This window comes from Macrobrachium rosenbergii, chromosome 44 (genome assembly GCF_040412425.1).
Source record: "Macrobrachium rosenbergii isolate ZJJX-2024 chromosome 44, ASM4041242v1, whole genome shotgun sequence".
NCBI lineage: Eukaryota > Metazoa > Arthropoda > Malacostraca > Decapoda > Palaemonidae > Macrobrachium > Macrobrachium rosenbergii.
The window spans coordinates 30461173-30487090 of record NC_089784.1 but is presented as its reverse complement, the minus strand read 5'-3'; the positions used below and the strand labels follow the sequence as shown (position 1 = coordinate 30487090).

The 25918-nt window shown below is 39.0% G+C and overlaps 1 protein-coding gene across 4 annotated transcripts in view; it reads right to left on the bottom strand.

Moving 5' to 3' along the window:
- Window positions 1–3944: 3944 nt before the first annotated feature.
- The window catches only part of LOC136829489 (cyclin-dependent kinase 12-like), a 37583-nt gene continuing 15609 nt past the window's right edge, over window positions 3945–25918 (bottom strand). For 2 of the 4 annotated variants that reach the window (XM_067088233.1, XM_067088234.1), the window contains exons 3-11: window positions 25248–25903; window positions 24835–25089; window positions 22211–22377; window positions 21892–22088; window positions 14986–15187; window positions 10255–10526; window positions 8817–9336; window positions 6776–6929; window positions 3945–4990 (exon numbers count right to left, since the gene is read on the bottom strand). In XM_067088233.1, coding sequence (XP_066944334.1) covers window positions 4806–4990; window positions 6776–6929; window positions 8817–9336; window positions 10255–10526; window positions 14986–15187; window positions 21892–22088; window positions 22211–22377; window positions 24835–25089; window positions 25248–25903 — 2608 coding nt within the window. In that variant the 3' untranslated portion in view covers window positions 3945–4805. The remainder of the gene's footprint in view (window positions 4991–6775; window positions 6930–8816; window positions 9337–10254; window positions 10527–14985; window positions 15188–21891; window positions 22089–22210; window positions 22378–24834; window positions 25090–25247; window positions 25904–25918) is intronic. The other 2 variants (XM_067088235.1, XM_067088236.1) reach the window with 2 other exon arrangements.

Below are 25918 nucleotides of genomic sequence, written 5' to 3'. Positions count from 1 at the left end.
CCAACATGGTGTCTTACAGATGTTATCGTCCTCCTAAACATTTCTAACTAGAGTAACCCTTTCTTGCTTCTCCTGGCCAACTATTTTGCCAGACTGGTAAGAGGTTCAAGGGGAAAAAGCATGGCTGTTTTCCCCTCGCTTTAAGGCAACCAGGATCATGGGATTTTGTGGTGGCTTTCAACCTGAGTCAGCGGTAGGGGACTGGCCTTCCTCCTTGGGGGTGAGTTCCCTATATAAAAGGCAATGCTTTGTATTCCAGTAGGAACAAATAACATTTTGAATAACCTAGGAAAAATAAAAATTATTCAAAATTTGTTATATTAAAATTTTTTTTAAACTATATTATAATGACCAAAAAAAAAGTCTGCACATTTGGTAATGACTGCAACCATAACCCTACTTATATGCACAGCACAAGTCGACAGCAACATTGGAATTTTTTTACAGGTTGCTGTGACATACTTATGCATGTTCCACCATTTACCCTTTATGTTTATAATTGGTTGACTCATGATTGAACTCATCTGCTGGAAATTCTGTCATTTAATTCTAATACATTACTATAATGTTACTCCAGCTTTCTGTAATTTTTACAGTCCTATGGAATCTCCACCCCCCCCCATGTAATCCAGCACTATTCATCTCACTTTGGACAATTCCCCCCTCAAGTTTGGTTGCCTGTGGATGCCTCAAAGCCAGTACATGTGTGCTAATCCAATTTTTCTTGCACCAGATTTTATAGGTATCGTGTGGCAGATGGACAAACAAGCATATTGGAAACTATCCCAACAGCCATCCTGCTACAACACAATATAAATTTATGAATGCAATTTGTATTTTTCATAGGTATGAAAACTAGAGCCTTTTACATGTACGAGCTGGATTTGGTTGTTGCAGCTTGGTAATACAGCGGTCAATTGGTGGAGATGGGGAGTGAGAGGGTATCCTTCACTTGCCTAACCTCGCCACTCACTTTCTCCTTTGGTTGCATGAGATCAGAGTTGGTTGAGGTGGGTACATTGTATATATAAAAGGCTCTGGTTTGTATACCTATGGAAAGTAGAAATTACTCAAAAAATTTGTTACTTGTTCCTCATCTTTCGTAGGTGACTTGTAAAATTTACTTTGAAAATTTCTTACTCGTTCCTTGCCTTCTATAAGAGGAGGCATACAAAATTTTCTTTAAAAATTTGTTGCTTGTTCCTCACCTTTCATAGTAAGAAACCTACAAAATTTACTTGTTCCTTGCCTTTCATAGTATTACTTATAAATTAACTTAAAAAATGTTACTAGTTCCTCTCCTTTCATAGTACAAGACTTACAAAATTGTTGCTTGTTCCTCACCCTTCATAGTAGGACTTACAAAATTTGTCTCTTGCTTCTCACCTTTCATAGTAGGAGACTTACAAAATTTGCTACTTGTTCCTCGCCTTTCATAGTATTAGACTTAACAATTTTATTCTAAAAATTTGTTATACTTGTTCCTTGCCTTGTGTAGTAGGAGAATTACAAAATTTGTTGCTTGTTTGTCACCTTTCACAGTAGGAGACTTACAAAATTTGCTACTTGTTCCTCACCTTTCACAGTATGAGACTTACAAAATTTGTTGCATGTTCCTCACCTTTCATAGCAGGAGACTCACAAAATTTGCTACTTATTCCTTGCCTTTCATAGTAGGAGACTTACATAATTTGCTGCTTGTTCCCTCACCTTTCATAGTAGGAGACTTGCATAATTTGGTTGCTTGTTCCTCACCTTTCACAGAGACTTACCTCTTGAGTGGGGTTATTCCCTGCCAGTGTCTGGAATTGATTCCACCCTGAAATGTCATGCTCCCAGTTATGAATGTAAGAAGGGGATGTCATGACTCCTGTAACCTCTTATCCACTGGTGAAATTGTTGGCCAGATTAATGGAGACTAGGCCAGAGACCCTGAAACAAGAATGAAATAAAATAAGCAGTAATTCTAGAGAACCATGACATCCCCCATATGAGTTGTCAAGACAGTGGGCAGCTTATTCTGGCAGTTACCAATTACTGTAGTGGGTTCAGAAGAAAGTTCTACTGTGTCCTTCCTCCTCTTTGTTAAATGAGGAAGGGCAGAGGACATGTATTTTAAAACTACTTAGAAGGCAGTCACTGTGCACATAGTAATTGTATCTTATCGAACTCTAGCATGTACCTCAACCTGGATGCTGCTCTTGATAGAGAAAAGGATGCAAGGAGAGAACATTCACACCTCCAGGCTCTGGTACTTGCACGAGATGTGAAGTGTCCCATCAGCACTCGTGACTCGGTAGGCTACGCAACTTGTTGTGCACCCACTACTGGTACTAAGGAGAAAGTATCCAAGGACATGTGGGCAAGATTCCTTTGGTGGAATAAGGTAAAGGTAGTCTGGCTATGCCAGACCCTTACTCTCATTACCTGAAACACTAGAAAAATTCTTCTGAAAGGCAAGACGGCTTCTGATTTCTTGTGTTCTCGAATGAGAAGGGAGGCTAGATTCCTCCCGAGATGATTTGTGGGCCTGCTTGATTACCTCACAAAGCCAGAAAGAAATGGTATTTCTGGACACCTGATACCTACCTGTACTAATGAAAATTCACCTACACTCCCTACTGCGGAGACTGGGCACAGCATCTTATGAGGTTCTCCACCAATGACTTCCTGGAGGAGGGGGATTGAGAAATGCTCATATCTCTTGTCTGAAACAAACAGGGTCTGAGTCTTTAACACAAATTCATGGTACAAAAGAGAGAGAACCCCACCCTTCTGAGTGCTGAAGAAGATAGGACAGGCTATGTAACTCCCCTACCCTCTTGACGAAGTCCAAATCAAGAGAAAAAGTCTTCAGTGTCTGATCTCTGTCCAAGGAACTCAACAGAAGTTTGGAGAGAGGCTTTGTAAGGCTTGGCAACACATCCCACTGCAAGGGCCTGAGCTTCCAAGAGGACCAAGACTATTCTGTTTCTCATAAGCATGGATAACTCCACAGCAGTGAAGAGGTCCAACCCCTTTAGTTTGAACATGTGATACGGCTGAGCATTGGCCTCTTACCAGGAGGCGCTTGTCCCAGCACAGGTAGAGAATGGTGGATGCACCCAGAAACCTCTCTAACCACCTTGCAAAAAAAGCATCAGTGCCACAGGATATGCTGAATAACCGCCATGCCTGAAGGCAGTCTAAACTGCCTGATGGTACATGTGAACGTGGGGTTGACACAGGAGGATGGGCTACAGACAGCTCTGTCAGTGCCATGACTAAGAGAGTCAGCAGATCAGTGTACCACTCAGCATGTGGTCAACATGAAACCACCAGGCTCATCCAAAGACCCAGGGTGACGATAAACCCTGCAGATTGAGGGCAGAAGCCTGTACGCATCCAGATTGTCCAAGGGATATTAGAATGCATCCTCCATTTACTGCCCATGGTTCTAGAACTGGGGAATAGAAGACAGGATATTTCCTATTCAATCACAGAAAACCCAAATATTGAACAACCTCTTCACTTTTTGGAGGTATAGGGACCACTCTGTCCCCACCACTTACACTGAAGACTGAGCTAATCAGCCAGAATGTTCCACCTGCTCTCACAAGGTAAAAATGACTGGAGTTTACCAAGTATGCTTTCACACATGGCTTGAGTCATTTGCATGCTTTGGGACCCTGAAAATTCATGGGCAAAATTTTGATGGACATAATATGCTTGCATCCAAATTCAATCCTTATTCCCTACATCCATGTGTGCTATGTGCAATTTTGTTTGTACTTCTGCTTGGACTGAAAACAAGTGCAAATTATTGAGTAGCGTGGGTCATGGAAGACAATGAGATTTTGATTACTGTATGTGGCCAAAGGATTTTGTACATGTTTGCTCTTTTATATGTTCCCCAAAATTGGATTTCATGGACGAACTCATGTGGTCAAGAAAACTGACAAATATAATTTTATCATTCTTTTATTTATAGAAAAGTTACCATTACAAACCAATGGTACACCACAGACTATAGACAATCTATTTCAGCAAATCTACATTAGATGCAAGTAACAACCTGCATAACCCCAGCCCAGATTACCAGCACTGAGGAATTGCATTAGAATGCATAATTTACATTTACAATATATTACACATCACAGATTAAACCGCCAGATATAATCTGGCTTCAGACCATTGTTCCTGGACATACCAATGTCCTTAAAGACACTTAAGGTCAAACTTATATTCCAGCTATTTTTGACCAAAATATCTGGCTTTTTTTTTTTTACTTGCCTTCAACGTCCAAAAACAAAAAACACTGAAGGTCAGACATACTCCTACTACTTTTAACCACCACAAGACCTTCCCCTCCTTTTAAATCACGAAAGGCTTCATGGAATGTTTGACAATTACAAATTAAGGGAAAATAATGTCCATGTCATTGCCTCCACTAACCTTTTTTTAAATGTCTACAAAATGCTGAAATTCATTAAGTAACAATCACCACCAGTTTTTCTGATACCCTTAAAAAGGCAATAGCCTTGATACAAGGCTCGTCATATTTACAATACTGTACTGAGCTGTAGGTGGGCACAGCAATGGTAGCACATTGGTAGGATATGGGTCAATGTGAAGAGGAAGTAAACAAATAGTAGCTGGACCTTAAAAACACCTGAGCATCCCACGCATTTCCCTCATACAACTTTACAGTAAATCAAAACTAGGGTAATGTCCTGAAAAGAAAAAATTCTATACATAAAACTGTAAATAAAAAAATTAAAATTACTCTATCAGTGCAGTATGACCTAGCTAGAAGAGGAAGACAGTCACGTGACACGGGTGATATTATTATAACGATGTGGATGGTCTGAATGAGGGGCCCCCTGTCCCCGGAGAGTAGAGGGCCCTGTTGTAAGGCCAGATACTGGCAAGTTAAACATACGAAGTAACTGTAGAAGAGCTTCTCTGACTCCATCTGATAATAAACCTGAATCATTTTCACCAAACATACCTGAAAAAGATATAATAGAATGTCTTCAGTTAAAACTTCACAACAAACGGGAAACTTTCTTACATTCAAATCTATCCAACAAAATTGACAACCTACAGTAGTAAGAAAAAATTTTGCGGAACCACATCACTAACTTCCTGAAGTTGCTATCTACAATAAAATAATTTATTACAGAAATAAAAAATTTAAATCGACAAAAACCTCAACCAGTTTTGCCTAACTAATAAGGTACATGTACTAATTCACTACTACTTCCAGCAACTGTATGATGTTATGCAAAGGAAAGATTACGATTGCTTAGGAAATCAGATGTCATGTTTGCAGCCTACAATACCTCAAGCTATTATTTTTAGTCTTCATTGTCAACCCTTCAAAAGTGAGTTATGTCAATGAAACTAGACAATGGTAATTTACAAAAGGGAGAACATGGAAGACATCTGAAGACGCTTGGAGAGTCCATCAGTTGATGAAAAGACTCAGGAATCACATGAATACCATGTAATTTATTTAAAGAAGCTGAAGACCTTCACACCTAACCTCACGATGATGATGTAATGATAAGTGTCACACATGGTCAGCTGCTAAATTCAAAATGATCTAGTGTTCATGACAAATCCATCAACATAGTCTATCTTCCAAGCAAATGAAATTGTAAAGAACTAGTGAGAATGCAATTTAGTTGCTGAAAATTAATGAAAATGAAAACTTTAACATAACACAGTACAAATTTACAAAGGAAAAATTATAAAAATGAAAGTGTGAAAGAGTAAGAAAGAGTAGGAATAATAGTTAATAAAAACATTAAACAAAAAATAATGATGCAACAACATGAGCAGAGGGGGCAAATTTTAAATATGAACCAGGCAGAAAGGCACCATGGTACTAAGTGTGTATGAAACTGTTAAGACTATCACAAACATGCAGACCTGGACTTTGAACCATGTTGCAAGTCAAGTCCTCGAAGAGCCCTCACTTTCATTATCACTCACATAAATCATAACAATACATCTGTTTGTTTCATGCAGAAAGCCACAAAAAAATATAAGTTTTAATGCTTGGATACAGGTACTTTATGTACCTGCTAGTTTGAAATAGTGAATGTTTGTGTGATACCGTGCATTACCAACAAAAATGTCACCATTGCTAACCAGTACACAATCATTGTCTTTAAATTACCTGGCAGTGCCCAGAGCTCTAGCATACTCCTTTAAGTTCCACAAAAATTATTCTTTTGCCATTTCAGTACTTGTACATACTTCCCCTACATGTTAGTTTTATGTACACAATAACTCATTTTAATGTTATCTACAAATGCAACATAATGTACTAACATTCAATGAACAGGAATTAAAAATTATTACAATGCAGCCTTGTTCGAAAATTTCACACAGTAAGCAGTACTACAACGATAAGCAGAATGCCTTATCCATAACTCAATATTTTAGGAATTAAAATTTCACACATCAAGCACTACTAAAATGATAAGCATAACCTCTTCTACTCCATAACTCAATATTTTAGACAATCAACTTTTCATCAATTCCCTCTGAGTCTCTGCCTGTTTAGGTTTTCATCTCAAAACCTGTCTAGTTAATACCAAATTCAAATAAATAAATAAAAGCCATTAATGTACTAAGTAGAGGAGTTAATGGCTATGCAACTTGGCAAAATCAAGTAATGCATGAACACTATACAATGCAAAACTAGTATACTCTAGTATCATAAAATACAGGAATAGCCCACAACTTCCAAAGTTTATAATAGCGTGCAAAACACTGCCCATACCTGATGGTGTTATAATTGGTTCCCCAGGCTCTATGGACACTTCCTTCACATCTACAGATGATGAATCCCCACGTAACCGTCTTTCTCTTGCTGTTGCTGCTAAAAGTACTGCAGCATTTAGTCTCTCTAGTAATCGACGAATGCCAGGATCCATCTGAAAATATTTAAATTTAGGTTCTGCCCTTCAATTCCTCCTTTTAAGAAACGATGCAACAAGCAAACATGACTGTTAACAGCATGTGATAGTGTCAGTTGAGCCCTGTGCACCAAAAGAGTTGGGCAACCCAGATCTGCTTTGATGAGAAAAGAGGATGGATATGAGTAAAGTGTTGTGGAAGAATATAAGGAAGACATGAACAGCAAAATTTCACAGTGCCCTTATGTATCACACTGCGTTCGAGGCTATGAGTCGGTGTATGGTGAGGATTAAAATGCTCCATTAAGTACTAGTACAGTTGACCCCCGCCTATTCACGGTTCCGGATTCACGGATTTCTCTATGGAACATACACACATTAATCGTGGAAAATTTGCCTATTCACAGTATTTTTCACTGAAAAATATTCACGAATTATTGTATTTTCATGACTAAATGCATTTTTTGTGATAAAACTATTAAAATACTCGGGTATAAGCATTTTTGGAGGGTTTTTTGTGTCTTAGCTATTCACGGGGGGTTGTGGTACACATCCCTCCGAATGCTGGGGGTCAACTGTACCTCACTAACTAAAAAATTTTAAACAAAAATCATAAAGTCCAATATTATGTGATATGACATTCTTTAGACAGTTGGCTAAAGCTGGACGTAAACAACTACAAAAATTATCCAGTGCTTAAAATTTTGTTGTAACATGCATTTGAACACCTTTATGGCAATTAGATTTCCATAGTGAGCAAAGCATGATCATCTTAATGTTGTATGTAGTAAGAGATGAACTGAGTTACAGAATTCTGCTGCAGTCCTGTGCAGATATGGGACCCATGTAAATATAGAGTCCTAAATTGTGGATATCACATCCAGTGTGCCTTGTGTGACAAATTCAGGACACTATTGATGGTTCTCTGCAACATCTTTTCAGCCCTCAAAAGCCATGCTTTCTTCATTTTACTTTCCCTGCATTCATTTTGGTCATTCAACAAGCAACATAATTTCTTTCATTTTACTTTGACTTTTACCTCTTATTAAAGAAAATCTTTTCCCAAACCTTAAACAAATCCAGAGATGTGAAAAAGTGGTAAACAAACCACTTTCATTTAACAGTGTACATATTGGGTTTAATTTTTCTATTACAGCATAAAGTATTTTAAGCAGTAAACCCCTCAAGTTTCATTTAAGATGATGATGTATAAAATGGCGCAACAATACTTAATTTCTGCCGTATTTTAAGCAGTAAACCCCCCAAGTTTCATTAAAAAAGATGTATAAAATGGCGCAACAATTCTTGAAAGTTAAAATGGCTTGCCTCATAAAGCACAAAAGTGATTCATTTTGCTAGTAGTAAGAGATGCTTCTTCCAAGCTAATGTAAGACAATTATGGTCCTTTACTTCACAACCAGATGAGTAATCAAATTTTACGTATTTTCTAAATTTTGGGCTAGATGTGATTTTGCTTTTGTTTATTTGAAGCATAATACACTAGTCTTCAATCCCCCCCCTTTTTTTTTAATTCCTTGATAGTTTTATTATTTCAGACAACTTGATAACTAACCAAAATGTCGATCTGTCTCTAACTGAAAGCATAAAGCCCACTGTCTTATGCTATTGCAAACTGGAAGCAGCATAGTAAAATCAGGATACCACATAATGCTTTAATCTTCATAGAAGCCATGTATATCAAATGAAGCAGCAAACTGACGTTGCAGAAACTTACAAGACTCAAACATGAATATAAAACACAGGCTGATATTAAATCAAAAGCAATTTTATCCACGGTACAAAAAATTTATATATAAAATAAAACTTTGAAAATTAACTGAATGGTTAGGTTTAATCTAAAGAAAAAAAAAAAAAAAAATTTAAAAAATGGCTGAATATAAATACCTGTTCACTCATCAAAGCAGTGATTTGACCAAACACCACAGTTTGCCGGGTGTTGATGAGGTGAGCTAGGTGATAAACTGCCCGGTATAAAGGATGTGATTCATCATGTGTGACCATTGGATTATTAAACCTATGAGATGCTTGAGGTGGGGTAAGGCTGTCACCAGCACCTGCTCCAGGTGGCGTGTGCGAAGTCTGACTTTGGTAATGTAATGCAGGAGGTCCTGGAGAGTTACTCCGTGAAGTAGGTAGATTATTTGAGAGGTAACTTTCACCATTGTTGCTATCCATACATCTCCCATCATCCATCCCTCCTCTATATCCTGGTCTCTGATCTTTATGGGGGCCTAGATAGCCAAGTTGGGCTGACATTGGGCCAACTGCCTTACCAGGTGGAACTTGAGGTGCAGCACCTAATAAACCCATAGCAGCATCTTGCTGTTCTTTGAGTTGACGCCGTCTTCTCTTGCTCCACAATTCATGACAATCCTGGTATTTGGGTAACGGTGGTGGCTCCATGCTGTGATAATCAAAAGCAAATTTACTAATCACATTCTCATTAACAAATATTCATAACTAAAAAGAAACTGAACACCCTGAAACCAAAAGATCAGTCTGATAAAATTCTTGTGCAAGAATTTGGGAGCACAAAAGTTACATCAAAATTTACAGGGGAACAATTTTCTAAGCCAATCCCCGTTACATTTCATTAATATTAAGAAACCTTGATGGTTCATATATATGTACAGAGGTCTACTCTTAAACCATAGCATATGACAGGCCACCAAGAACTCCTCAAACACCTACCTGACATCTACTGTATATCATGCCTCAGAGAAAATTAATTTTACTTTGCAAGCAGGACATTCATATCCTGTTATTACTACCAAGATAAAAGAATGTGAAAATATGAATAACTTGGATAGATGCACAACACAGCGTAAACCCCTTTTTTAAGTATTTCAAAATTTCACTTACAATGAACCAACTACATGAAATATAGTGAATATAATAACCTGTTTCCTCTTCTCTTACCTGTAAGATAATGAGCTTAACACAACCACAGATATTGATACATTAACACACGTTCCATTTAATCACCTGATACAGATCAAAAGTAAAATTTTCAAGCAGCCACATAATGTAGAAACTGCCTATCCAAGTTATTATATTTATCTGTAGGTATGAGTGAACTCTACAGAACACCATTTGTATCTTTTTTAAAAATCTGTCAAACTAATGCATAAAAAGTACGAATTTACATAAAATCTTAAAATAAATTCAAGTATAAATAGCAATGTGTATAATCATTCACAATCCCATGCATACTTAGATTACAGAGGAAAAAGAAGGATAAAGTGAAAAAATTACAGAAGAAAAAGAATAAAGTGAAAAACTGATCTCAAGGACAACACTGCTAATAAAGGCAATTACTTACAGTTCAGGGTCAACATTTTTCAGCCAGGTGCTGTTGAGAGCACTTTCTGCAGTGATACGTTTCGATGGATCTAACTTTAACATCTGGTCAAGGAGTTCTAAAGCAGGCTGAGGCATCTTGTCTTTGAAATCTTCTAATATTCTTCTACGATACGTTTTCTTAGGTTTCATTGCACCCCAGCCAGGCAATTTTACAATATCAGGCCAGTCTGCAGTGGTTGGAGTTCCACAAACCCGAGAAATGACATCTAACTGCATTGCTTCTGTGCTAGCCTAGTATAAGAAAAGGCCAGATATAACAATGGGTCACTGTAAAAACTAATGATCTCAAATCTGTTGGGTTATAAAACAATAAAAATGGCTCATTACAAAATTATTACCTTAAATCTACTGGGTTATGATATACTAAATAATTTCATGATTCACCCAGTGTGTTCTCTCTCTCTCTCTCTCTCTCTCGCTCATTAATTCTAAGAACTGTGAAATGGTGGAGCAATGGTAGGAAAAAGTAAGAAAGTGCTGAAGAAATGTGGGCCTATGTTGTGTGCAGCTGGTTCTGCATAAATGAGCAGGAACTAAACAAATCTACTGTGACAAGACGATATATAAACCCTGGTGGATCAGTGATGAGACAAGATAATGAAATGGACAAATATGTGTTAAGAGCAAGGTACATATATTCAAGGATCATGAAGTATAAAATTGCTTTGAGAAGGCAGTATGGGGGTGTGCTCTCAGTAAACACTACAAATAAAAAGGCCTGAACAACTGAATATAATCTGGGAGGAAATTTACCCACTACAAATAAAAAGGCCTAAACAACTGATTATTATCTGAGAAGAAATTTATCAAGTGCAGTTACAGGAGACTTAAATGAATTTGCTGGAACAGGCAGAGATGGGTTTGAGGATGTGAATAAAAGATACTGCTTTACAGAGGGAACCATAAGGAAGCTAGTGTTCTACCAGAGCCTAGTTCTGTTTAACACAAAAAACCCAGAGAGAAGTTACATGGACAAAAAACTGAACTGCTGGTTAAGAAAAAGCCACTTTATACAACAAAATTTCAATGAGTAAATGCAGAACAGGAGCTCTAGACCTTCACTATGGTCCTCTTCAGCTGTGCTGAGAAAAAAATTGAGTTTACAAAGACATAAAAGTACAAATACATAATTTTTAAAAAGGGCAATTAAATTGGAAACTGTCAGTCTGGGTGTCTTCCTTGATCATCATCATTTCTTGAAGGTGTCCTGTTATTGTGTAGGAAATAGGTCAATTGCTGGCCAAAGGAGCAATTTCTTCTAAAATATCCAATTGTAGATTGGCTGTCAGGCATATTAATTGGTCTGTAAGAATGTCTTTAGAGGTGAAGGCTTTGTTTCCTTGTATCCAACTGCCTGACGAGTACTCCATCTACTATTCTTTTATTGGTATTATGCAACTTGCAGAGAATCTTTGCCTTGCCAAAAGAAACTGACAACTGGATATTTTATAAGAAATTGCTCCTTCAGCCAGCAAATGACTTAATTACCTATACAATAACAAGAAGTACCTATAAAATAACAAGACTACGCCTTCAAGAAATGATGATGCTCAAGGAAGACCCCCAGACTGACAAGTTTCCATTTTAATAGCTCTTTTAAAATTGATGTATTTGTATTTTTTTGTCTGTGTAAACTGTAATTTTACCTCAGTACAGCTGAAGAGGACCTTAGTGAAAGTTGAAAGGTCCTGTCCTGTATTACTCACTTAAATTTTGTTGTATAAAGTGGCTTTTTCTTAACCATTCAAGACAAGCATGAAGAATGTGTTTTCACCACTGGAAAAACTGAACTATGAAAGATTAACTTTCATGACAACGTGAAGTATGACTAGCATACATGAAAACCTTGCTAATCTGGTATATTTATGTGGACAAGTATGATATGTAATGCAAAAAAGTAATTATTCAAGCAAAATTTATTATTGCACCAAAGGTGCAGTGTAACACAACTCATAATTTTTTGAGCACTTAATAAGAATTGTAATTAAACAACAAAGTTAAATCAAAATTACGTTCATAAGCTAGGCTACCCAGATTAATGATATATGGTACGCCTTAATTTGATTAATGCTGTACTAAATACAGACAGTCCCCGATTTACGACAGGGGTTCCGTTTTTACGCATCATAAACCGAAAAATCATCGAAAATCTTAAAAAAATCCTAAGAAAACCTTACTTTTAATGCTTTAGGTGTACTGAAAATGATGTAAACTGCATTTTTACTGAGTTTTTCATCAAAAAAGCCTCCAAATTTTTATTATTCTGCCATTTTGGATCCATATTTCTTCCGTTGGATTGGCGTACGACGCATCATAACCCCGGAACATGCATCATAAACCGGGAAATAATTTCTGATGAATATATTTGAAAAGCATCGTAACCTCGGAACGTCGTAAGCCGGGCCTGTCGTAAACTGGGGACTGCCTGTACAATAATTGCTGTATATTTTCAATTTATTAATTTACTAATGGAGCACTTTAACAATTTTATCCTTTTAACACTTTTTATGACAAAATTTCTGAGTGCATGTTACCAAGTGACAATTAGTCCCATATCTTAATTTTATTTTTTTTTTATTTATGTGTACGGCATTTTGAACTGTTATATCTATTGCGTTATATTATATTACCAGTTTATTTTCATGTTTTAAATGTATACTTTAAATATTAAGTGCAGTGAAGTAAATAATGGAGCATGTATAATTGACTCTAAAAAAAATTATTTACTCTGTTTAAATGTGTTAACTAAAAAAAATTATTTACTCTAGCTGTTTAAATGTGTTAACTGTTCTCATATACTGTATCATATGTTTTTTCTATGTTTAAAATGTTTACCTCATTAACCCTTTGAGCCACCTAATGTCACAAGAGAAGTAGTAGGCAGAACTTAAGAAATGTGACTGCTGCCTTGAACATGACAATACAAGAATTATGCACCCACTCTGTGTGTTGGTAAGACAAGCCATTTTGGAGCATTTGTGCTACAATAAAATCAATAAAATACTTTTTTTACTTGGTAAGATTGTAAGCCAAAAGTGAGAGTTGAAAATGCTTGTGTGTGTTGGAGCATTGTCTTTAGGAGGAGAGTGAACTTGGACACAACAGAGATGATGCAGTCTCACATGAATGAGGTACAGCTCCTTTTCACTTATTTTTCAGGGGTAATGAATTACATAATGATTGTCAGCCCTCAGTAATTTTCAATTGTTTTGACTGTCTTACTACCTTGCAAGAAAGTGAGGGTATTCCACTTGCTTCAATGACTACACATGGGGACAAGGTTGATCCAGGCACTCAGAGAGTTAAGGAGTATTGTCTCTGTTTCTGAGAGTAAATGGAAGCATAAAGTGAGAGCTGGACCACAGATTAGCCCTTAATGGATGGGCATCATCATATGAGTATCTATAACAGGTTTTGAGTGATGGACGGGCTAATTCATAAGAGCATTAATATTAAGCACCATTCGGTCTGGATGAAATTCGCGGGAAAAATTTTCACATCACTTCAATGGTCCATGACTTATGGCAACTGTTATAGCTAAGCATGGGAGAGACGTTGATCAGTATGCCTTGAGATTTCAGGGGGAAATGTGCTGCCTCTCTGCAGCTCCAGGACATTTTTTATTTATTTAATAATCATAAATATACCCAGGGATTGCTGTTGGTTTTAGTTCTTATCTTTTATTATAGTATGTCAATTATAACTGTAATTTTGCAAAGAAAAGTGCAAAGAAATATTAGAAAAAACAAGTATACCCGACAAAAAGTTACTGCATCTCCCCATCTCAGTAAATCTCGTAAACATTTTACTACAAATATACTCAGAATTTGTTACCGATTTTAGTTCTTATCTGTTATATTGTGTGAGCTCTGATTATAATTTTACAAAATAAAATTATTAGAAAAAACATGCATAACTTGGTAAAATTAGCATATTTTTATGAGTGTCTTGTAAAAGAGCCCCCACACGGGGTTGTAAATAGTAACTTTCAACTTCCCGTGGAAGGCAGGGAAAAATTTTTAGAATTTTTTTTTCTTACACAATGTGCATCTGCATATCCTCTTTCCATTGATGCATTTTTTCTTAAACTGGCCAACCTTAAAGTTTGCCTGGTCTTGGGGTGTACTTGATATATATTTAGTCTGTCCCTTAAGGGTTAAATACTTCCCTGCTTGCTTGACTTTACTGCCTTGTAAAGAATGATGTTATAGGGCCATTCATTCCACTGGGGTTTAATAACTTTTTTCTATTAAAAAACTCAACATTGTTGATATAAACCGTTACTAAGCAGTATTAACATCTTTGATGTAGGTAAAAATTCCCTACAGAAACAATGTACTTGGTGAAAATAACAGAGCATTCACATATGAGTGAAGATTTCTAGTTCTTAACAAATAAGTCAGGTGAAATCAATTCTGAAGTCCAAAGAAATTGAGAATACAGATTAACAGCTGTAATGAGAAAAACTTCATATTAAGAGCTAAAAGATATCAGGGGGAAAACAAATACTACCCTAACTGAGAGCTTTAAAAACCTGCTAAAGACAATTCTTTGTCACACTGACTTTTAGGACTCATCATATAGAAAACATATTAAGCCAAATTACAGTTCTTTTACTCAAGTTTAGGGTACTGTGTAGTACAGTAAACTTTAAGTACACAGGAAAGGTCAACCAATGACCTGACCTTACCTGAAAAAGTGGTCTCTTCTGGAACAGCTCCCCAAGGATACAGCCACAAGACCAGACATCAATGGCTGGTCCATACCGTTCTTCCCCTAATAATAGTTCAGGAGGACGGTACCACAAGGTAATGACTTTATTTGTATATGGACGTTCCTTGTTTGAGCTAAATAACCTTGCCAAACCAAAATCACCTAGTTTAATCTGACCCCTGAAACAAAAACATTCTCGGTTATTACCCTTAGTTTCATCCAATCTCAATATTTGTACTTAAAACTCCAATATAATTTTTTTTTAATTTATGTCTCGATAGTCTCCTGAAATTGTTCAAAACACGACCATTAACCAAAAAAATTTTTTTTTTTAAATTAACTACAAAAAATCTTCACAATGAAGAACTAAAACACAGAACCTCACTAAAAACAAAACATGTTCAATCAATAAAAAAAAAAAAAAAAAAAAAGGGTTAAATCAATCTATAAAGGATGGAAAGAAAAAAATAAAAAAATGCAACCTCTTCTAAATTCTAAGTCCTCATTAAAGAAGACAATTCTTAGACTGGATGTTATATTAAAAGTTATAAAAGAGCAATAAAAAATGAAATTTTTATGCTAAAATAGTTTTATACATACTTACCCCATATCACTTTAGCTAGGAGTTTCTACTCGCACAGCAGCTTAAAATTTGAGATTTGCAGCAGCTATTCTTTTGTTTATGTAGGTGACTAGCCCCACCCACTTTCAGGGTAAAGAGGAACAACTCAGCCAAGAGCTTCAATTAGTTTATGCTTAAATGTCCATGAGAGGGGAGGAGGGTGGGCTCTGTCCATAATTACTGGGTATGTATGTATAAAACTTCATTTTATCATAAAAATGTCATTTTTGCATAAGTAACTTACCCAGTAATTACTTAGCTGAATCCACACTGGTAGGTGGTGGGATTCATGGACATCTTGTACCCCAAACCATTAAAAAGGTTAATGAATTTGAGAACAGAAAATAGGCTACCATTTATACAATGCTTGTTGTTTCCTTACCTGGTGAGAGAGCTGCTGCAGGTGGATACTGCCTCTGGTTGGCACTCATCTCAACCTTGTAGCGGCGTGGTGGTATAGCCAATGCGCATCTACTCCAGTGGGGACCTCGCAGTGAAGGAGTACTCCGATTGCTGACGAAGTATTAGAAGTAGCTTTGCGGCGAAGGACTTCTCCGAAGGCCGACAAAGCAACAATATTTGCCCCTGCCCAGGGTGCAGTACCACAACCAAGAATAACCAGACAAATACTGTCACCCACACCACATAAAAATAAAACCACTACCCAACACTAAAACTGGTGGGCACTCCAGGTACACAGTAACCCTCAGGTTCCCCTAGAATTCAACACCCTATTTCATGGCAAAGAGACATCAGGATGGAAGTGATGCTTCCTACGCTTCCTCACCCAACACTGTGCCAGCCACGGACAAAGGTCTTTAGGTACTGCAATTCTCGTAGACCGTTTCTAGGTCCGCAAATAATGCATAGCGAACACTGACTTGCATTTTCAGTTTGTTCCTTGTAGAACAAAAGCGAGGGACGGATTATGTTTAAAGGCTACCAAGGTAGCAATAGCCCTAACATCATGAGCTCTAACCTTCAAGACAGCTAAAATGTCCTCTCCAATCTGAGTGTGACTCCAAAATGAGATCCCTTAAAAAAAATGAGAGGGCATTCTTTGACAAGGGTCTAGAAGGGTTCTTCACCGAGCACTAAAGAATACTTGACGGTCCTCTGATTTTCTCAGTCCTTTGGAGAGAGTATCGAAGAGCTCTCACAGGGAAAAGTCCTCTCCTCTCCTTCTGTGCCTCACATATCCCCTACACTTTTGATGGTAAAAGAACGAGGCCAGGGTTGTGAAGGATTCTCGTTCTTCGCTAGAAAACCCAAAGTGAGGGAACAAACTGCATCCCCCGGGGAGAATCCAATTCTTCTATCCATCGTGTGGAGCTCACTAACTCTCTTGGATGTAGCAAGACCCACTAGAAAAATTTTTTTCCTTGAGAGATCCCTCAGAGATAGGGAACGAATGGGTTCCAAACTTAGACCCAATAGCCACTTGAGGACTACATCCAGGTGCCCAGAAAATGACTCTTCCTTCCTAAGCTTGGAAACTATTAAGCGACTTAATGAGGTCAGACAGATCTTGATTCGAAGAGATCTCCAATCCTCTGTGTCTAAAAAGATCAGCACTGACCTATATCCTCTAATGGTCGAGGCAGGACAGACCTCTGGAGGATCTCAAAGAAGGAAGGCTGCCACTTGCGCTATAGTTGTGACGAAATGTTATGTCTTCTACACCAGAGCCTAAAAACTGTCCACTTCGCCTGGTAGACTCTATTAGAAGATTTGCATCTACATTTAGCTATAGCTCCCGCCGTACCTCTTGAAAACCCTTTCGAATATATGAGCTTGATGACAGTCAAAATCGTCAGGGCCAGGGTGGATGTACACTGATGGAACCTCCTGAAATGGGGTTGTCTGAGCAGACTTGGAATCCAAGGAAGGAGCCTTGGGAACTCTAGAAGGAGTCCAAGGAGCTCTGGAAACCATTCTTTCCAGGGCCAAAATGGAGTTATTAGGAACATCATGACGTTTTGGTGAGACTGAAGCTTGTTCAGAACCTCCCTTATCACCCCAAACAGAGGGAAGGCGTAAAGGTCCAGATTGGACCAATCCTATAGCATGGTGTCCGTTGCCCATGCTAGCGGATCTGGAAAAGGGGAGCAGAACAGGGGATGATGATGACCCCTGGATGTCACGAATAAATCCAGGGACGGTTCCCCCCAGGGGTTTCCATAGGTTTGCACACACCCGACAGACCAGGGTCCATTCCATAGGGAGGACTTGTCTGTGATGGCTCAGTTCGTCCACCACCACATCGAACTTCCCCTAAATGAAGCATGTCATCACTCTTTTCTGATTCTGATCTGCCCAAAGAAGCAGATCCTTTGCTGTCTCACAGAGAGACAGAATGACTAAGTTTCCCCTTAAAGCCTGATGTACGCTAATGGCGTCTTGTTGTCCACATAGACCATTACCGTCTTGTTGCGGATTTCCTTCAAAAAGTGTTCAAGTCTCAAATGGATTGCTTTCAACTCCTTGAGGTTGATGTGTAACCCTATCTCTTCTTGGAACCATGTCCCAGAAACTTCTTTGTCCCCTACGAGGGCTCCCCAACCCAGATCCGACGAGTCAGAGAAGAAGTGTAGGTCAGGGTTCACAGTGAAAAGCGACTTTCCTTCCATCAACCTTTCTGCGGAGTTCCATCACCAAAGGTCCTCACTGATTTCTAGCATTATCAGAAAAACACACGCAAGTCTTGATGAATCTTCCGATCCCAGATGACTCTTAGGAAAAACTGTAGAGCTCTCACGTGTAGTCTTCCCAGCTTTACAAATTGTTCCACAGATGCCAGGGTGCCCAGCAAACTCATCCACTGGATGGCTGAGCACGAATGAAGGGCTAGGAAGAGACTGACTTTCCTCAGACAGTCTTCTCTCTTTTGGGGGATGGAAAAGCCCGAAAATTCTGAGCATCTATCTTCATCCCCAAATAGAGAATTTCCTGAGGAGGAGTCAGCTGGGATTTCTGTAGGTTTAACAATAACCCAAGGGTTTGCATCAGTACTAGGGTTTTCCAAAGGTCCTCCATACACTGTTCCTTCGTGGGTGAACGAAGTAGCCAATCGTCCAGATACAGCGAGATGTTGATGCACAATAAATGGAGTCATCTTACCAGGGGAGAGAGAGCACATGTAAAGACTTGTTGGGCAGTTGAAAGGCTGAAACAGAGGGCTCGAAACAAACACTTGGTTCCTGAAGACAAATCTGAGGTACTTCCTCGAGTCTTGATGAACAGAAATGTGGAAGTACGTGTCCTGCATGTCAAGAGAGATCATCTTGTCTCCCTGATGGATGGAAGCCAGGATGGATTGAGCTGTTTCCATGTGGAATTTTGTCTTCTCTACAAAGAAATTCAGAGCACTCACATCAAGGACTGGTCTCCATCCCGCTGTGGGCTTGAGTACCAGAATCCAATATCTTAAGGGGCCCATACACGTTCAAAAAAAGCGTCAAAATTTCGCATCAAAATTTTGATATCAAAATTTTGATGCAAAATTTGAGTGTGTGTAGGACGTTTTGATGTCAAAAAAAGATTTGATGCATCCATGTCGAAGATTTTGACGATACTGAATTTTGATGGGAAAAATGCTAAACGTGTGTGGGCAATTATGCATCAAAATTTTGTATCAAAGTTTTACACGTCAAAATTTTGATGCAAAATTTTGACGCTTTTTTTGAACGTGTATGGCCACCTTTAGACTACCTCTATCGCCCCTTTTCTGAGGAGGGAAGAGACTTCCTCTGAGAGGGCTGAATACCTCTCTGATCCTACAGGGTAAGCCGTCAATGTGGCAAGAGTGTTGACTAAAGGAGGCCTCTCTTTGAAGGGAATAGTGTATCCCTCCTTCAAAACTTTCACTATCCATTGCTCTGCTCCTCTTGCTCTCCATTCCTCTCAGAAGAGATGGAGCTTGGCACCAACAGGAGCATGGAGGACTGATTCTTCATTTACAAGCGGCTGGCTTTGAGGAGGACTTCATAGCTTGCATTGCGAAACAACCTGCTGCTCAAGGTCTTGATTGCGACCTCTGTCTGCTGCCTCGAAAGGGCTGCCGCTGCAGAGGTGGGCCTGACTTGGTGCTGAAGGTGGCCCACTCCCTGAGATGTCTTGTAGGTTGAGTAAGACGGTCTTGTGTTCATTTCTGGTGCAGGTGTGATGCAATCTCGCTAATGGTCGCCTTTGAAAACAGGTGGTGTTTGTTGAGAGGAGAGCTGACTTCTGTGGTGTGGTTATGCCCTTGGAGGTGAAGGAAACCCAGCGCTCCCTCTTTTCAGGGATACCCATGGTATAGAGTGAGGCCAACTCCTGTGAACTATCCCTAACAGCCTTGTCAGCACAGGACAGTACGCTGAGCCAGTCCGTAGCGGTCTTCTGGCAGTGAGGACGTGTCTTGGATCTTCCTGGCTAACGCTCCCACAGACCAATCTAGGAAGCTCAGATCCTCAAAAACTTTAAAGAGATTCTTGATTAAGTGGTCCGTCTCCCATGAATAAAACATCACCTTAGCAGAGGAGAAGGCAGACCTACATGCCGAGTCGATGAGCCTGGAGAAGTCGCCTTGGGAGGAGGGAGCCACTCCCATAGTGTATGACATATAACTTCTGCTCAAAAGACAAGAAGACAGAATGATGAAAGAGGCCTTGCCCTGCTATCTTTTATCAGAGCGCCAACCTTCCATTTTGCACAAAGCCTTCCTCAAAGAAGACAAGAGAACCATTTTTGGGAGTCTGTCTGAATTGGGTGGCTGGTTGGACATCATGAAGGGTGAAGCCGGAGAAGCAGCAGCAGCTAGAGTGAATAAATTGGAAAAGTTCAGCAACAAATACTTCAGCAATGATGCATAGGCTGAAGGAGCAGAGTCTTGGCCTATATTTTCCTCATCCGAAGAGATCGGGGACAAGGAAGGATCCATAGGGTCTTTAACTGTCGACGACAACTTCTTCAGAAGTCCCAGAATGCTGTCCAGTTGATGCTGGATAGGCACTAATGAAGGGTCCAGTTCTACAGGAGTAGGAAGATCTATACCAGGAGATGGACTAGGAGGAGCCAAGGCAGCTGGAGCTGGCAGTGGGTGCTTAGAAGAAATCAAACTAACAGGAACCGGCTCTGAGCAGTCAGCCGATATTGGGCACTCAACTGGAGGTGGGCGCTAATAGGCCCTCAAATGAAGTCTGTGGACCCTCGTGAGAGGAAGGGTGCTTGGAAGACAAAACAGAGCACTTAACGGACAAAGATGATATCCTGGGAGCCAAATACTGGTGCTCAGACAGTGAGAAATGTTGGGGGCTCTCCCAAATACTGCATGAAGGACAAGGGCTACGGGAAAGTTATCTAAACCGTTTGCTGGGTAGCGGGGGCGACTGGTCCCTGTGCGCTGAACACCTCTTCAGGGGGCGGGACTCATTCAAGAAGCGCCACTGGCCCTCCTTACTAGGACTGGAATCTTCAGAACTCGGTAAGAGAGAATGCACATCCGAGACGCCTTTCCAATGGCTGTCTTTCATCGCAACCTGGGACGCAACAGGTACCACTGATGGGGAGACTATCCCTAGGCAGACCCCACCGACCTCCCTTTGGGCTTCCAGTATACCTCCTCCCAGGTTTATGACAGTGACCTTTGCATATGAGAGTCAGTGGGACAGGCAGCCACCTCCTCCACTGTCACTTCACTAACACTTTTTTCACAGGTCAGGTCAACAGAATATACTTGTCTTCTACAAGTAATGCAAAGGATGTGAGAATCACAGCATGCTTTCGTCAATCGAGTATTGCAGCCTTTGCTGCAATACTGAACACTAGAAGTGCTGGTGTCAGACATCAGTCAGTAACCAGCAAAAAGGTCAAAGTCAGTAAGTCTCACTAAGACAATAAATGTCCAATAAAAGGTTTTAATGAAAAACCTAACTAAGCCAAAGCCTACTGTACACAAAACACTTTACCACAAAGGAAAATATCAATCAGAACTACAAAAAGCAAGTTGAGCTCTTAGCAACGTGTGTGTTCTTAGGCGGCAGAAAGAAATTGAAGCTCTTGGCTGAGTTGTTCCTCTCTTACCTGGAAAGTGGGCAGGGATAGTCACCTACATAAACAAAAGAATTGCTTCTGCGAATTTCAAATTTTAAGCTGCCATGTGATTAGAAACTCTTAGCTAAGTAATTACTGGGTAAGTTATTTATATAAAAATCACACGAGTTTAATATGACAAATCCCAAAAAAATGCATTTCTCCTCAGACATCTGTAAATGCACTTACTTGTTGTTCATTAAGATATTGCTGCATTTGATATCACGGTGTAGAAAATTCTTCTTATGACAATAACTAAGGCCGTTAAGGAGTTGTTTCATAATGGAAGCATTGTGCTGCCCTGAGAACTCCACCATGCCAGACTCCAACAGCCCCATGAGATCATGGTCCATATATTCGAACACTAAGTAAAACGATCCCTTGTCCTAAAAAGTGTGCACAATTTAAGACAAATTACATTACCTCGTATTTCATATATGCTACTCACATACAGCAGTATGAAACAAGTAGTATTTATACACAAACAATTATGCTACTCTATACCTACATGTCTGAAATCCACAGCATCCTGTTTGTCAGTCACAATTTCCTTGAGGTTAACGATATTTTTATGGTTCAGTTGCTTAAGAATTTTAATTTCTCTAACTGCAGTTATTGGGAACCCTTCCTTCTCATTCTCTAGACGCACTTTTTTCAATGCCACCATCTCGTCATCTGGAAATTTCACATTGCAAAAATTTATTTTAATCTACATCTCAAACAATCAACTGGCATTCCACATCAACTCGAAAAATATCGGAATTAAGACTATTGGTAACAATCATTTAAAACACATCACAGCAAACTTGAACCACAAAATAGTGAACACAAACCATATAGAAATCCACAATCTGTATTTAAGAAATATTAAGGAACAACACAATTTCACGATCTCTTCAGCAATTAAACGATGCCTTTAACCCTTTACCTGTTACCTATTGTCAACAACTTTGGCAGCCCCAGCAGTGAGCTAAGAGCTTGCCTAGCAAATATTTGAGTACAGGCAGCCCCTGGTTATCGGTGATCCGGTTCTACAGCACTTGTCTAGCAACGCCGCTAACCGGATTTTCGACACCGATTCCCGGTTATCGGCGCCGATAATCAGGGATCAGTGTTACTATTGCCGATTTTTGGTTATCGTCACGCTGTCGGGAACAGAACCCCGCCAATAAACGGGGACTGCCTGTACCCAGATTGTCAGCAAAAAGTATGCAACATGGCAACTGCTCATATTCTGACCAATCAAGTGTGGATTAAGTTTATTTATTTCTAATTACTTTCTTTTTCTTATAACATTTTAATCATTATAAAGCTTCCCTTTTCTATGCATACACAGAAAAATAAAATGCTGTGATTGACAACTGCCGATAACAGCATTTATTATTATAGTTATGTTTAATCTTCAGTTTATTTACTCTTCTACTTTATGAATTTTTATAAACTAAATGATACATTAAATGAGGAAAAGGAAGAAAATTAGGGTGAAAGGGGAACAAAAAGCATTGTTATCGTCTGGGTATGATCCAAAGGATTGCCTGAGGCCTAGATAATCCATGTTTAAGTGGACTGTCCTCGAAAGGAGAGCTCAGCTCTCCGTATATTTACGTGCTAAACAGCACAGGTAAAACTGCGTATTTATACATACTAAATTGTTACAAGGTTATTATAAATTCCACTGAAAATACTAAAAGCTTTCGAAACACTGACTTCTCAATCACCGTACTTCATTCTACAAGTGGCAAAAGTCCTGGCTACACACACACATAAATCAAAATGAACTTTTTAAACTTTTTTAAAAACATTAAAACATTAACTTATAAGTTTTACACTGATAAGGATGAATATGAATTTTTTTCATTACAATTCACCACTTAGAATGCCAACATTCATTGTCCAAAATTTCAACTAACACACCAAATCAAAAGTATTGGTAACAGACAGGTAGCCCTCCAGCTGACTGGTGGATCAACAGCCACATAATCAATTCTTGTGTGGATGTGTTATTGCATGAAAAAAGGGGCTGGGAGGAGGATGCTATGCATTACAACTACTGTAGCTGGTTTGTAACAACAAAAATTTTGTACACAGTATTACAAAAATTACACTCCAAACAAAACTCACTATATACAGCACTTATAATTGGCCAATTCCTAATTTAGGCAATTCTTGGTGACAACTGACTTCTCTGAGCTCCAAAAACTATGAAAACAAAACATTCCTTGGGTCTAAGAGCCAGACATGGTGTAGTAATAAGAAGTGCGCCTACTACTGGCTCCAGATAAATCACTCTTATTGAGAGTGCCTGAGAAACCATGTGGAGTAAGCAAACTTTTGGAAAACTTGGCTGAGGGATATCACTCACCTACTAAGTCAGATGTAAAATAGATAACCCATGGATTCTCTATCTTACAAGATGCCATAATGATAAATGAAGATACAGTATTATGATGGAGGAGATATTCTACACGATCCTGATCTCCTCCCAAGCAGAGAATAACAAGAACAAACCCAACAACCTGTGAGTAACCTGCGTTAAAAGTTTATAGATATAAACTGACAACATGCAAATGCTTGCCAATAAAACCAAACACAAATCTACATAAATCTTGATTACATCTGAAAAAGAGAACCAAAGAATGCTTTACTTACTATTATTCATGGACAAACATCAAGTAACCTCTAAATCACTTTCCTAAGCCAGTTAAGATTTAGTGTCTTGTTGATGCACTTTACAAAGATAGACAAAGAAAAGAGGAAGTTAAGAGTCGTTGGACAGAGACAGAAATGATCCAAAAAATAAGGTAGGTGAAGTAAATGGATCTAAATATGGAACTGGGAGAAAAGCCCACAGTAACACAAGGATATAACAGTTGAGAGGTGCTGAACTGCAAGACTGAAGAAAGGACGTGGTTATGGAGTTAAACTCTTCTGTAATGCCTGCAGAGAACCATATGATGTGTACTCAAGGCACAAGCCCCTGTAGAGAATGTTCCCCATTGAATAATACTGTATTTTTTCATAAAGCTTCAGTCCATAAAGCACAATGTAAAATATTATGGTATGTTATTGTATCAGAAACACTCTGCTGTTTTACAACCTATGACCTAAAAGGAAATTCAACTTTGTACTTACTATTTTTATCTTTTGCTCTTGCTTTATATACCTGCCCATACGTTCCCTCACCAATCTGGGCAATGATATCGAACACATCTACACAACGTGCGCTCCAGTCCTCCAAAGATGTTCTATCCACATGCTTTGCATTCAAAATTTTTGGTCTTGGTAAACTAGCTGGAGTCTTGGATGACTTTGTTCGTGCTGAAGGTGGAGTGCTCATAGCATCATCATCCGGTGAAAGCTCTTCAGCACCCTCTACTACTAAGGAAACTGGAAGCAATTAATTCAACTTTTTCAGTAGCGGGCAAATTCTTGATACAATAAAACTATTAAAGGTGGTATTTAGCATTACAATAATTACCAGTGTTATTCAAACCAATTACTGAATACAGTATTTACTGTATTTCAAAAAATATAAAACAAATTACCTGGAGGCATTGGCAGGTCCTTGGTAATACTGATTCTACTTGGCTTATTGACCTCTGGTGGAGTACTTGGAGATGTTGGCGAATCTATGTCCTCTAAATTGAAGCCTGGAGGCAGAGGTAACCTTGTGAGACTAGTAGGCATGGTAACTTTTTTAAAGTCGATTTTACCCATATCAGGAGTTTGTGAATTACTTGTGGTCTGAAGCTCAGAATGTGAAGAGTGATTTGAGGTTTCCTCCTGGTCAATATGAACAACAGGAATAGCAGCTGGTTCACATTTTGTTGCTGCTACTGTAGCTGCTGCTCCATTGGGAATCGCAGCAGCAGTTGCAGGTGGATTTGAAGTGCTACATGCATTAGAACTAGGAGAGGTGCCACCAGCCACTACTTCACCATTTTCTTTACCCTTTTCTGGCTTATCACCCTCTTTAGTCATTAAATGAGCTTTCATACGCTCTCTGTTCTTTCTACTTTTTACAAGTTCTGCAAACAAACTAGTGGAACTCATTTTATTTTCATGAGCTAAACGGTCAACGGCTGCTCGAGGTGGAGAGGCAGCACGTTGAGAGCGACGGGAATGACCTGGAGATCTTTTATGCCCTCTATCACTTCTTCTCCGATTAGGACTTCGACTCCCACTTCTAGAACGTCTTCGCCTGCAGAATAAATTT